This window comes from Corvus hawaiiensis, chromosome 4 (assembly GCF_020740725.1).
Source record: "Corvus hawaiiensis isolate bCorHaw1 chromosome 4, bCorHaw1.pri.cur, whole genome shotgun sequence".
Classification (NCBI taxonomy): domain Eukaryota; kingdom Metazoa; phylum Chordata; class Aves; order Passeriformes; family Corvidae; genus Corvus; species Corvus hawaiiensis.
The window spans coordinates 18593429-18608377 of record NC_063216.1 but is presented as its reverse complement, the minus strand read 5'-3'; the positions used below and the strand labels follow the sequence as shown (position 1 = coordinate 18608377).

Here is a 14949-nt window from a genome sequence, read left to right as displayed (position 1 = left end):
TTTGCCTGAAGGTGTATTATCCACATCTAAGACAATTTCTTAAAGAGGTTTGTTTAACCTGTTTTTAAGAATATTTGCAAACTGAGTGTTGCATATCCAGTATTACAGAGCATCCCTAGGTAAGCAATTCCATTACCTGACTATGTTTATTGGTATTTTATTAATACCATCTATTGCTGCAATTTGCAGACACATTGAAAGAGAGTAAAGAGATGAGGCTATGTCAGTCTGATCAGTCTCTCTGTGTGGTTCAAATGACAGGCCACAACCCAAACCCAACTGACACAACCAGCCAACCATCCCCCTTCAAAAAAAAGTCCCAGGAGAATGCCAGGCTTGAAGGCTGTCCTGAAGGTCAAACAGGTATCTGTAATCACAGTGTCCTTTGTAAGTTATTCATGGGTGAAAAAATGATTTTACACTTACGTGATGAAACCTTTGTCCAGTCTGGTTGCAATGGTACCTGTCACTGTAAAATCTACCAAGAAATACCATCTGTTCCCACAGATTATACTGGTCTTTATGGTGAATTTTGATGGGAAAAGCATCTCAGTGAATCAGTAACTTCCTTGAAAGGGTGGGGACAAGAAAGCATGAGAATATCGTGCTACCTACCTACATGAATTAGTTTCCTTTCTTGCAAAGCACAGATAGGAATGAATGGAGGAAAGGAAAGGAATGACAGCATCTCTTCACAGGAAGAGTGCCAAAACCTAGACTATGCTAAGGGCGAAGAAAAGACTGAAGGAAATGTAGCTTTGCTGAGAGAAGCCTGAATAGTTCTTATTTGTTCCTTAGTACACTTTAATCACCATGCCATGGCCAAGCTTTCACACTGAAGAGACCCTCTTCCCAGATAATCTGCTGTAAAAAGCCAAGGCTGGATTTTATTTTGTTGGCAAAATCCTCCTCTTATTCCCTTCTTTCTTCAATCCATATAGCTCAACTACTGCGTGTAGGGAAAGAGGATGCCTTCAGCCCTGACTTTAAAAGGGAAACACACAAAGAGTTCACTTTTTCAAAGTGAATGAGGCAGATTAGTGTCAGGTTTGAGGTCCCATTCCGCATCTGGTCTGGTGTGCAATCACTCTGAATCAGTCTTTTGAAAATAATACTTCAAGTCCCTACAAAAGAGAGGGGAAAAAATGTACTTCTGACTTTGCATGATGTAGGGAAAAAAACCTAGAAGTCAAACTACAGGCTGGTTCCTCACATTAGGCAGGCACAGGAAGTTCTAGCTGCTTACACAGGCATAAAGCAAATAAAATCATCAGAAATACCCCTCATGACACAAAATGAAAATGGTGTGTTCTCCTTTCAAATCAAGTAAAATAACACAGGGAATAACATAGGATGGATATCTCCCACTCCCCAACCTCTTTCTCCCAGTGTGTGTCAGAGACTGAAATAGTTCATGCCCCAAACATTGATACAAAGCTTTGCTCATTATAAAGAAGCTACAACCAAAAAAGCCTCCCTGAAGAGTGGGACTTTGAACTGAAAGTCAAACTGTTGATTAGATAAAGGGAAATGCATTGTTTAATTATTTCAGGCTGAGGGAAAGGTATGCATCCAACAAAAGGCCAAAGCCACCAGCTGCAACTATCCCCAGCTGAGTTTGGGGTGAGGGGCGAGAGCACAGCTCACAGAAGCCAGGTTTACACAGACTGCCCCCAGCCGAGGGGGGAGGAGGAGGTTTTGGGTGCATGGTGTAACCTCTGGTGAGAGGCAGTGAACACCCATCCTCCAATTACACAAACTGGCCCCGCTGTGGAACCCCCAGCCCCACAGGGCACACCCACGGGACATTCCCATGAGAGGCTCAGCCCCACAGGGCTGCACGTGGTGCAAGAGACCCAGAGTCTGCCGTGAGAGACTGACCCCACCCCAGGGGGACATGGCCAGACATGCCCACCCAGCCTGAGCATGTACACCCATGGGACTCTGTGCCTTCTGGGGGACCTTCACCACCGAGAGACCAGCTGGAGAGGATCAGCCAACATCGTTGGGATGCACGGAGTGGTGATATTTTCCTTATTCTGTCCCTGTCACTCTTTCTGTCCACCTCCCCCACCTATTTTCTACTTCTTTCTTTCTCTCTCTCTCTCTCTCATATTTACCACCAAATAAAACCCTTACTATGGTCACTAGCATATGGTCTCGTTTGCACCTTAATTCAGGCAGAGGAATTTCTAAGAACATTAAAACTGGATCATAACAGTGTGTTAAACAAGTATTTGCATTGACCACCACTCAGTGCACCTGTGCAAAGCTACAGTACTACATGGAGGACCTTCAAACCCTGAAAGCACCTTCAGTAAAACCAACATTTTGCATCTTCATCTTCAAACCATGAAATAAATGACATCATCCATTTCACTCTGTCCTTAATGCTGACAGATAAGCCTTCAACAAGACCTGTAGCTTGGGCAGCTGCATCATGGCCTGTAATACCCCTGCCATACATCTCATTTGAGAAGTTATCATCATCTCTCGCAACATCATTTCAAAATCCCTTTTGCTCAGTTGTGCAGAGGGAAGTATAAATAGAGGGCATTTGGAAAGCTCGGGAATTCTTTAAAAAACAGCTTCAGTCATTGGGGTTAATGATAAGGAAACCACTTAGGTCTAAGACAAGTCCAGAAGATATTCTTCTCAAAAACAAGATACAACTGCAGTTTGTCCCAAATGAGGCAGAAGAATTCCACTTCATCTTGAAAAATTCCTGCACACCCTTCAAAACTGAAGTCTACCTGGTGTAAAGCTAACAAAAAAGTTAGTTACTGTCTTTTGGACAAGAGATCAGACAACATCTTGGGTGGACCTCATGTTCTTGGAGAAAGAAAGCTGGGATTTTGCCTAGACCATATCTTGCTTATTTCTCTGCTATTACTGGGGCGCTGCACAGGCATGGCAGGGGATGGGATTCAACTCCTTCTGTGGAAAAGGAATTACTCACTGTCTCTGCATTTCAGGATGACCTCCATAAATGAGTAGATCACGTTTTCCACCTCTAGGAAGGACAGTGAGAGGTCTGAAATAGCAAGGACTGTGAGGCACTCGGCTAATGTGATACTGGAGCCTAGAAAAGCATCTAAGAAATAAAAAGAAATTAGGTGACTGCTGTCCTTTCCTGTTACCCACAGAACACCAGTGGTCAAAGGTGACACAAACCAGTGAGAGGCAGCTATGAACCTGCTTCCCAACACCATCAGTAAAATAAGGATAAACCCTCTGTCCACACATTCCTTCACTATTGACCTTCATGCAACTGATCTCAAAAGATAGAGGCAGGAAAGTGAAGGAGAATTAAGGTGGTACTTATTATCCCTGCCATTTCAAACAGCATTTCATTAATGCATAGGAAAGGATTTTAGTAAGAGAAAAGACTACTTAATCCAGTTCAGTATTTACAACTGAAATGGGTAGTGATTCAATACTGCATTATTTCTGTCAATAACAGCAGGGAGACAAGCTGTCATATTGGAAAACTTTTTAACCAACTGCTTGATGCTGACTATAATTTTCAGTTAATTCAGAGCAGGCTTGGGGAGAACATTCCCAGAGTTAAAATGCTGCAGCAACTGGAGCAATTCAGCATTTCTTTTCAAGAAAGATATTTCAACAACTATGTTTTGCAGGATGCTGATGAAATGCAACCCTCTCCAAGGAGCAGACAGCAGTCAAGCAGCACATTCATGGATGGCAGTGAAGCAGCTAATGTGTCTCAACACCGAGAGGAGCTGCTCTACTTTGTGAAAGAAGCCATGGAGGTATTTCATGTACATAAGAAGTGGGCAGAAACTTCTCTTCCAAACCTAGACTGTGTTAAGCACAGATTTAAATCTGTCCCTCACAAGCATGAAGGGCCAGCAGCAGTCTTGCTTGAGCACAGTTATCCCAGCAGGGAAGGGTGTGCTTCCCTGAGGTAAGGCATGCAGGAAGGTTACTGCGGCTTAAAAAGGGACTGGCTCTCTGTCAGCTAAGCCTGCAACAATGCAAGACAAAATACACTGGCTCAATAAAAGAGATTTAAGTTCTTAGTACGTGTGCACACAATGACTAAAATAAGGGAGCTCTGATCTTAGTCACATCTCCAACATGCTTCCTGAATACCAATGATCAAGGAAAAATTAACTTACTGCCTCTGCTAGTTAACTGAGCTAAATCAGGAGAGAGAGCAAGTAGATGTGAACACTGATTACTTTTATGTGCACTTTGCTAGAGATAAGTGAAGAGAAGCCTGAGCTGTGCCTCCATATGGTAGTGCCACCCTTAACCTGCTGACCTCATCTTGGGCTGTTTTCTTCGAGGTCAAGGTACGAACATTTATATATGGCTGTGAAGCGTGGCAGGGAGAGAACAGTCCTTGCACTGTTGTGAGGTGCTAATGTGTGCAACCAACCACTTCTCTCAGCAGCAAACTGCTGCAGAAGTGCTCATAGGCGTGACTGACCAACAGAGGAAAAGAACACGAGGAAATCTCCTTGAATCTTTTTCCAATTTTCCCTTCTTCTCTGTTCCTCCCTCTGCCAAGACAAGTCAGATGCCAAAACCCTTCCATAAGCAGTGGACCCATTAGAAATGTCTCCTATTGAATGTACAGTCTCAACAAGATTAGTCAATGGAAGAGTGAATTCGCTATGCACAAGTGGTAATTTAAAGGCGCTGAAGATTGACAGACACTGAAAGAAGAGGAAAGAAGAGAATGCTTGTCATGTTTTGAATAGACAACTGTGCATCTCCTTTTCATTACTTTTTATTACAGTGATCACAACTTCCTAATGAGTATCAGTTTCTGTCACAAAACTGTAGCACATAATCTCATACAATTTGGCACGATTGACAACACAGCGGCCTCTCTGAGAAGAAAGGCTTTTCAGAGGAGTCAATTATGGGAAAAAAATAACAACCACCCAAGTAATCGAAACAGTAGATAATTTGACACTTCATTTTCTACATAAACATATTTTCTTGATAAGTCATTTACTGGTTGCAAAAATTCTAAAAGCAGAATATAAAAGTAAACAACAATCTGCTATGCAATACAGTATGGATGGTAAGTGACAAAATACCATATTCAGTAAGAAAAACAACTGTCAAAGGCAGCTGGCAATTCATGCTTTTTCTTCCTATTGTTCCCAGCCCATTGCTATGGAGCATCCTCAGTTTGCTCTCCAGGACCCACAGAATTCTGGATATTTCACACACAGTGAAGAGAACTGTGCAGAAGATGAGGGTAATACTCAGTGGAAGTCTCAAAGGCTGGCAGATCCCTTTAGAGCCAGCAGTCCTCTGCTCCACAGAAATCCCCAAGGGATGCCAGGGAACCAACATGCAGCCTTGTTTATTTAAAAATTAACTACAGGCACCTGCTCTGGTCCCTAGTTGCCATGGAGGGACAGAGCCTGCTCTTACTACCATTGCTGTTCAGTCTTCCTCAACACAAAGGGGTGAAAGATGCATTCCTAGGACTCCATTTTGAAAACTGCTCAGCTCTTTTTAGCTTGAACAGTTTCCCACCATGCTCATCTCCCTACACAGAAATTTTAAAAGTGCCCATATTTTCAAAAGGATTTTTACACTCAGCAGCTTTCATTAGGGATGGGATCAGCTGGATCCTCGATGCTTCTGAAAATTAAGTACCTAAATGGGAGCTGCCACATAGAATCACAGAGTGGTTAGAGTGGGAAGGGACCTTAAAGATCACCCAGTTCCAACCCCTTTGCCATGGGCAGGGACACCTTCCACCAGGTTTCTCAGAGCCCCATCCAGCCTGGCCTTGGACGCTGCCAGGGATGGGGCAGCCACAGCTTCTCTGGGCAACCTGTGCCAGGGCCTCCCCACCCTCACAGGGGAACAATTTCTTCCTCATATGCATTTTAAAACTCCTCTGTGTCAGTTGGAAGCCATTCTCCTTGTCCTGTCACTCCATGCCCTTGGAGTAAATAGTCCCTCCTCATCTTTCTTGTCGGTTCCCGTCAGGTATTGAAAGGTCTGATCAGATCTTCAGGAGATCTGTTAATGATCAGAAAAGACAAATGTATGTGCATCCACTACCCCAACAACCTTCATTAACCTGTCCATAAAAATCAAATATATTATTCAATCTTGCTTATAAAAAAAAAGGAGGTGGGGGAAGGAATCAAAGGTTTTACAAAAATGTGACAAGTCTCACATGGTCTATGCAGTTATTAAGTTATAGAAACAACTCTCTGATGTCATCAAACCTGAGAATGCTTTTGATTAGGAGACCTGACACTTCAGCCAGCACACAGGACCTTGTCTCAACCCATGTGTTAGTGTAGGTGCGTTCAACCAGGTTTTAAGACAGTATTCACAAGAGCAAAACTCCAAATGTCCTTGGCTTTGTGGATTGCAGTGAGATCTATGCTATTGCTCCACCAAAAGCTTCCAAAGAAAGCTTCAGTGCCATCTTAAAGCATACAACACCACCAGTCCTCGGGGATCCTCCAGCAGGGAACCATGTGTGCAGCGATGTCTAAATACCAAGGGCAAGATTAAGAATCCAGTGGCAGCTTTAGCTCTGCACTTCTTTGCTGATTTGGCTACATTGCTTCATGCAATTTAATTTTTCTGCATGAAAAGTTACAGCCATTTTAAGGACATACAATAACAGCACTTCACTACCTAAAGGAACACATTTTATTTCAAACGCTTTAGAGGTGTATATTATTTGCCAGAAGCATTAAAGCCTTACAGCTCTGTTTGTGAAAGAGTTATTAATTTTTACAGGTTTTCTGCAGAATTTCTTCATAAAGACTTCAGAACCTACCATAAACAGGCCAAGAATCACGCTTTATGTCTTCATTAAACCATTTTTCATCTCTCAATAACTGGCTGACCTCAGGTAACGCTTACAGAAAACCTAATGCACGGCATTAAGGACACATGGTGAGGTATCCCTTCTATATTTTAAAGTCCTCAGAATTAATGAGGCAAAACAAAGGAAAAATTTACAATATGCCATGCACGTACATTTGCTACCCAGCCCCTGAGTGAATCTGGCCACAACATATCCACAAGCCCTCCCTTTTTATAGACAAACTCTCAGCTGCCCAGCCATGGTGAAACTCCACCAAACTTCACCTTCTCCAGACATTCTGCAGGTTTTTGCCTATCCCCAAAACCACAAAGCAGTGTCAAGCATGGCTTTTATGCCCCAGACATTAGTCCAAGGAAAAAAAAACGTGTATCAGCATGCTGGCCTTGAGGGTAAAAAGCACCATGGGAATCAAGTCTCCTAGCTGAGTTACATCTGTAAGACAGATATTGATTCCTAGAAGAGCAATGGTCTCTGGAATCCCATTAATGCACAGGTCTTATGATGAGGGAAAGAATAAGGGGGAAAGAGAAATGGTTCATGGCACAGAATTAAGCTCTCAGACTGACCTCCCCTTTGGTCTGGCAATACTTTGCACTGAACAGCAGCTTCTTCTCTGTAGAATCTGTGACTTACACAGTTAACTTTCCTTTTTCCTCTTATAACCTTTCTTTTCTTGTAAACTGCTGGTATAAATTATTGCTCCAGTCTGCCAGGCAGCCACTGCCTCATTAGCCCTGCTAATCAAAGTATGCCTCAAAGAAGACACTGCAAATTGTTAACTAGACAAAAGTTCAGGTAACAGACATGAATGCAGGGCTGAGAAACAATCGAGTAATTTTTAATAGTCTTGGATGAAACCTGGTGCTTCTTGGACACAGAGGACCCATAGGAACCACAGAAAAGGCAGGTGTAGTCCTGTTCTCAACCCTCAATGGCCTCACTGGTGCTTCCAGTCACTGTGCACCTCTACTTGCAGCCAAAAGGGCTGGCAGAAAACGTGATCTAACTGGAGCTGGAGCTGGAGCTGAAGCTGGAGCTGGAGCTGTCACAGCAGCAGAAGTCTGGACAAGAGTCCCCTGACACACAGAAACACAAGCACTCCCTGCAGAGAGAAGGCAGCAGACCTCACCAGCGCTGAAGACTCCAGGAGAAGGCGAGGCTTCCCCTGTTCTGCCCCCTGGCAGGATGGAACCTTGAGTCCCTTCGGTCTGCAGGAGGAACACACCACCAAGACAAAGACCCAGGCACAACATGAAGCAGCTGGGATATCTGACCACCAGTTTAACAGGTAAAAAGAGGCATCTCCTCAGACAGTTGTGGGCAACACATTTAACGTGAGAATCACAGAGGTGGGAGCAATTTAACCTTATTATAGGCAGTTTTTAAAACCTGTTTTTGCAAAAAGACTGAGCAAAGGAAACCAAGAGACTCCCACTCATGTCAGTGGACAGTGGCTCAGGAAAACTGTAGAGCTCCTGAGAGACAGACACACTCTGCAGATAACCCAGAAAACCACTGAGGGCTTTTTAAGCTGGTGCCCAGAACTGTGAACTGCACTCCAAGACATATGCAGCTCATATTCAAGGATGTATTTCCTGGCATGTCATTATTCTTATTCCCAAACAACAGTAACTAAACAGCACTGAGCTGCATGGCAAATGTGTAGCTTACCTGGTGCTACTACCATGTTGCTTGCTCTTTCAGACCTGACATATGCCATAGTTGCATGGTTTGACTAAAATCAGCTATTTGAAAGAGCAAATAGCACCTAGAGAAAGATGTGCATTCTAATTCACAAAGAATAAATTAGCAGTATTGGACAAGACAGATTGGCTCCTTACTCTGGAATGATACAGCAGGGTGCACTTACTAGGAAAGCAACGAGTTTACCTTTTAATTAAAACTGCAAGAGATTATAATGTTCTTGAAAGGTGCTGGAATGACAGCACTACTAAATGAAATCCTCATTTTCTCCTTAAGAAAAAAAATGCCTCTTTAGGATACAGGTAGTATATTTTGTATACCCCATATATTTTTTTAGAATCTAAAAGGGAAAAAAAAGAAACAGAAAACAGCTTCAAATATCCACAAAAATAATTCAAAGCTAAGACACACTGACCAAAACAAACAAAAAAAGAAGTTAGTTGCAAGATTTTCAAGTCAATTCATTTTTAGGGTGCAATCTAGATAAGAATTTCCAAAAATATACATCCTTACTTTTTACAGGATCTTGTCTCATAGATGTTTCTTAGCCAACTTTCCCCAATCTGTCTTCATCAAATAAGGTCACACATGAAAACTACATGCACACTAAATTTAACGCTGGTTACAGTAACCTACAGTGGCATTAAAATTAACCTTTCTAAAGGAAGTAAGGCTTAACATTTACAATAATATAAGGATCAACAGGACAAGGGGGAATGGCTTCACACTGACAGAGAGCAGGTTTAGATTGGATATGAGGCAGAAATTGTTCCCTGTGAGGGTGGGGAGGCCCTGGCACAGGCTGCCCAGAGAAGCTGTGGCTGCCCCATCCCTGGAAGCGTCCAAGGCCCGGCTGGATGGGGCTCTGAGCAAGCTGGGATAGTGGAAGGTGTCCCTGCCCATGGCAGGTGGGTTGGAACTGGGTGATCTTCAAGGTCCCTTCCAGTCCAAGCCATGCTATGATTCTGTGATCTTTTTAGAATCTTTGCCAAACCAAGACAGAGAAACCCACAGAAAACATCAAGGACTACCTCAGCCACCAAGGTGGCTCCAAATTTAAGCAAAGGATAGAAAAGGACATCTTAAAGTTAAAGGTTAATTAAGTCTTTATGCAACTTCCACTAAGCCTAAAAATACATCCCATTTTGCAGACTTGCCTCAACAGTTCAACACTTGTCATATATAATTCCTTACTTAACAAGTAGTTTTACTGACATAAGTGGGTGTACTTAAGAAATAAATATTAAACAGGGAAGAAGACTCAAGACTGCTGGTTGAAAATTTGGTTGTTTCAATTCTGAGCTGCACACCTCCAGGAAAGCTTTCCACAGCCAAGACTCACCACATTCCTCCACCCATCATTAATATATTTCCCAGATTCCTGACTAGAGTTTTCACAATGTGGACTGGTCAAACCAGTCAGGAATCCAGCTCACCAGTTCCCTACGACTTCACATTACCAGAATCAGATGTTAGAAGCTTTTGTTGCTACTGACCTGGAATAATGGAAAGCCAGCATAACCCAACTGTCCCCAGATTTATTCAGCACTGATTTTCTCACAGAAATCAATACATTTTAAGAAAATTAAAATATAAAACTTATCATGTAACATATATAGATTCTGACCAAAATTCTTAACTTCTACAAAGGGGCTACCTTCTATCTACTGCAGCTGCAGAATAGGAATTACATGACTTATCCATTTGGGCAAACCTCTTTTCAAGTCATTTTTCTTAGAACCTGAAAATAACTGCATTTCTGAATCGGCATAACTATTGACAAAATCTTGTTGTTAAATATACATTTACTATCAATCTATGCAAATTTACACTTAGATAGTGATGAAAATTAAAATATACAGAACCTAAGCTGGTATTCAGTAGCACTTTTTCTACAGAAGATTTACAGGATCACGCCCCTAATGCTTGATAAAATTTAAACATATTTGTTTATACCAATAAACTGTCAGTCTCAGGCATCATGACTGGCTTTCAGTGTTTGTCAAAACCAGAGTCTAGAGCTACACTTCAAAGCTCTAAGCTCAAGGAATGAAATACATGTTCTTACTGAATTAAAGCTTATGCCTAGACATTTGTGATCCCTGACTGGAAGCTTTAAAAAACATGCAACCAACAAACAAACATAAAAACCCAAACAAATCCCCACAACTTCTGTAAACTCCAAAATTAATCATTTACTTCCATACATTCACAATATATACACAACAGAAACAATCTTATCTTTTTGTTTGCTTGCTTAAAGAATGTAACGATTTTTGCAACTCAAGGAAGCTATTTTTTCTTTAAAAAGGAGCTATGTCAACCTGCACATCCCTAGAGTAACAATGTGTTGGAGGGACACCTACCTGCAATATTCTGCAAAGGTTTGGTATGAATGCTAATGAATGTTATAAGCATTGGACCTGCCAGAGAGGATGCTGCAGTCTGGAAGGATATGGGAGAGTGGAATCTGACCTCCTCTAAAGGCAAGAACTCACCCTCACCCCTACCTGACTGGAGAGAGGGCTCCCACCATCCTGAGAGAGGTCAGCGAACAATCCATCTGTCTATATTTAATGGAATTTATGAATAAAAAAACATCTGCTGGAAAAAATCGACAGACCATTCTAAGTTTAGCAAATGCCATCACATTTTCCAAAATCTAAAAAAGCCTAGACTGAGATAATTTCTACTTTAATCCTTTTTAATAGCCTAAGAGACCTGTATTATAAATTAAAAGAGACAATATCTACAGGACAGGTATCTAATAAAACAACTAACATGTTCTGAGCAACACAGTTTTATAAGAGAGGATATCTGTGTAAAAAGGGAAGGGAAACCCTTGGTGTATAGTCTTATAATTACTATAAAATTGAAAACCAGTGTATACCTACAGCTTTGCATGGTGGACAGTCCTTAGTCTCAGAGTGAGGGGAGATCTAGGAAAAATTCCCAAGACCAATTTCTATGCTTGCCTGTTCATTCCTCAGGATCCCCAGGATAAGATGGATCCAGACTCCACATGACCTAGGCAACACCCCTACTTCTAGACTCACCCTTAGGATCATCTACAGTCCAACACATGCAGAGGCCCAGAAGTTCCAGCCCAGCACCACCCCTCAGTGGTTCAATGTGCAGCTAAAGGGATGCTGATTGATTCTTGTGTGGTTCTCCTTAATGAAAAGTGCTCCCCTGTTCTGCTTGAGTAATGTAATTTTCGGATGTGAAATATGTTCTTTGAACATGAAGTTCTATGAGCTGGATGCTCAAAAATAGTGAATAGGAGTTATTTAATTGCTTAAACTTCATCCTTGTGACACATGTGTCTTTACAGCTCGTGGGTAGGTGAGTTTGCACCTCTAGGGAAAGCAGGAGGAAAGGCAAGGTGCTCAGACACAGCAGTTAAATATTCAGGATCATTCTGCCTCAAGTGCAAAGTGAATGCACCATTTATGTGGTTTATATCTTCTCAATCAGAAAGGAAAAGGGAGGTTGAAGAAAAGAGCTGACCATCCAAAGACATCCTTTTCTTTTACAAAGACTGTAGAAGGCCTCTCCAGGAAGTCTTACAGCTATTTCTACATAAAAATACTTTGTCTCGCCACAGCAAAGTTTCAGTGCCTGTTCTTAAGCCTAGACAGCACAGCCAATACCTCCAGACTCCTGTAAGATTGCAGACAGGACTGATAACAGTCTGCACCAGCAAAAAAACCTCTCCAAAGCAATGGGCTTTCTAGACACAGAGTTAGTAGAAAAAGGGGGAAAATCCCAACCAAACAAACCAAAACAACTCACAGGTAATTACCAAAAGAACATCCCTAGATTGTCACATCCTGACCTGAACTGGTCAGTGTTTGAAAGGCATGGAGACAGTTACAAGCAGGAAAGAAATTTAAATAATCTGTATAAAGGCTGAAGCTAACCAAAAAAATCACACCTTTGTTCTGTGCCTTTTTTGCTGAAAGAACATGAGACAAAACCACGTTTCTGACAAAAAGTTTCCAACAAGGCTCCAGTACATGGTTGAGCATTAATAAAAAGGCTACTGAGCTTCCATTTGCATGGTGGTGCCATTTGCAGCATTCCTTCACACTCATTTATTTCAAAGCAAATTCATTGATTTGCATGGAACTGCTAAGGAAATTCATATAACTGAGAGCAGGTCTGTTTGCACTTAATGGGTGGCTCCTTCCTCTCTTACATAGCTTGAAAGGAAAGCCTTCAACAGAAATAAAAGGGAATTAGGGACAAAACATGATTTTATGGGTAATGAATGTGAGTAAAAACACTGAACAAGATGTATCATCAGAATTAAAGGCTTGGGCAGAGTGAGAACTAAGCAGAAGAACCACATCTGCATGTCCCATGTTGCCAATATGCCAAGATTGTATCTGGAGTCAAACTGTGTCCAGAGCCATTTAAGAAGAGAGTCTGCAATGCAGTCTTTCAGGGACAAAAAAGGAAAACATAATTCCAAGTGTCTGGGCATACTGTCTTTTCTCTAGTGCTGAGGAGGGACTGCAGCCAGCTACAGCATGACTTGGTGTGGACTGCATTGCAGGAAAGACTTCCAGAGGGTTTCAGTAAAGTCTGGCAGCGATGGAGGGAAGATCAAGAGAACCAAGCATATGACTTCTTGGTTCAGAGATGACAATGACAGTCTACACCTCTCCAGAGTATGTGAACCTCAAAGAAGAAAAAAGTTGTGAAGGACAGCACACTCCTGCAGAGCATCTGTGGGAGTGACTGAGCAAAATGATGATTAGAAAACTCAAGGCTGGGAAAAGGCCTCCCAGAGAAAACACAAAATAATTGTTTCCAACAAGACAGCTCATCCATTTTGGTGCTGTGAGCCAGCTGGCTGGCAACATCAGCTACATATTAAAACAGAATTTGCCATCAGTCAGTCTCCGGGACCCTCAGCCCACACGACTGTCACACCTCTCTTCCACTCACACAGGAAAACTGAACTGCTATGTTTCAGCATCTTCCTGGTATGCTCATTCTTCAACCCAGTGTTAAACCATGGTAGAAAAGGCAATGGGACATACAGAATAGTCCTGGGGTTGTCAGAGAGGCACTGTGGTCTGGGTTCAAAAAAGAATATTCTGAGATGACAAACACAGGCAGAGGATGGCCTCCTCTGGACTTCCATCAGCTACTTCTGCCACTGTGGGACCAGGACCATCTCATTCTCCCTTTCAGTGAAGTGCTAAGAAGACTAACAAACACCTGTGCCACAGACAAGCCACCATAATCCCTGTGCCCAGGCAAATGCTGCTTGAACTTCCTCAGGACGTTCAGTGCAACAGGCACCGAGCTTTAGAACCAAATTTGAAAGTTCCAAATAAGCAAAGGAGGAGCAACCCCAATGCAGTAGCCACAAGTCATGAAGGATGCAGCTCTGTTCAAAAAGGTTCCCTTTTAGCTGATCATCTTAATGTCCCCTGCAATGCATTCCTGTAGGAGGGCTTATGTGTGAATACAGAACCTTGAAAGAATAATGTGAAGTTCCATACATTATTTCCAACTTAAAAAGCTAATTATCCACTGGAATAACAGTCTTTGCTGCTTATCTCACCTCCATCCTGAAACTTGCTCAACCTTTCGAAGTAGGATGATATGGGAACTTGAACAATATCTAGAATTGCCAGCAGCGTCCGGGTCAGTCTGAGAAGCTCACTAAAACTATAAAAGCCAAAGTATATGAGGTTTCGAGCCAGATGTACCACCTATGAGAAAAAGAAATTAAAAATGAAGGAAGTACTGACAGCCGTTGTGGTTTTCGGTTGCATTTCACACAGCAGCTTCCAGAGAGATTCAGATCTTGAGTGCATTCAAACTGGCACAAGTCTTCCCACTGGTTTTTGGACTGAGGCCAGTGACATTAAATGTTTGTCAGGATTAGACAAAGCAGTTGGTCAGTCAGGTTACAGCAGACAGCAAAACCAAGGTAGGATTTAGGAAGGCTTGGGAGGATACAATTGCATCTGTGAAAATATGTAAGATCAAGAAGAAATACTCCAGAAATTATTTAAAGAGGCAGCAGCTTTAGGGAAGATGGAAGTCAGCAGAAGAGTAAGATGACTGTGATAAGTTTGCACAGAGGTGATTTCAGGTGACCAGAGGCAAAAGCAACAAAAAGAAGTAGGCTGGAGGAAGAACTATAAAAGCTGTAAGCATTTCCCCTTTATTCTTTGCTATTTGAATCTAAAAAATCTAGGCCTATCTAAAGTTTCCCTACACAGAAAACAGCACTTACTTAATACTGAAGAATCCTTACAAGTTATTTCACTAATGTACAAAGAACAGGAATATGACCATTCACCCCCCCACAAATCCCCTCTCCCTCCACTGAAATCCAATCACCTCAGGAGAAGGAAGGAAAGGCTGGAAAA

At 42.1% G+C, this 14949-nt stretch overlaps 1 protein-coding gene across 5 annotated transcripts in view; it reads right to left on the bottom strand.

Annotated features, from left to right (window-relative positions):
- Positions 1-14949, bottom strand: part of ITPR2 (inositol 1,4,5-trisphosphate receptor type 2) — a 247831-nt gene that overhangs the window by 153459 nt on the left and 79423 nt on the right. For all 5 annotated transcript variants that reach the window (XM_048300591.1, XM_048300592.1, XM_048300593.1 and 2 more), the window contains one exon: positions 14133-14283. In XM_048300591.1, the coding sequence (XP_048156548.1) occupies positions 14133-14283 (151 nt within the window). The remainder of the gene's footprint in view (positions 1-14132; positions 14284-14949) is intronic.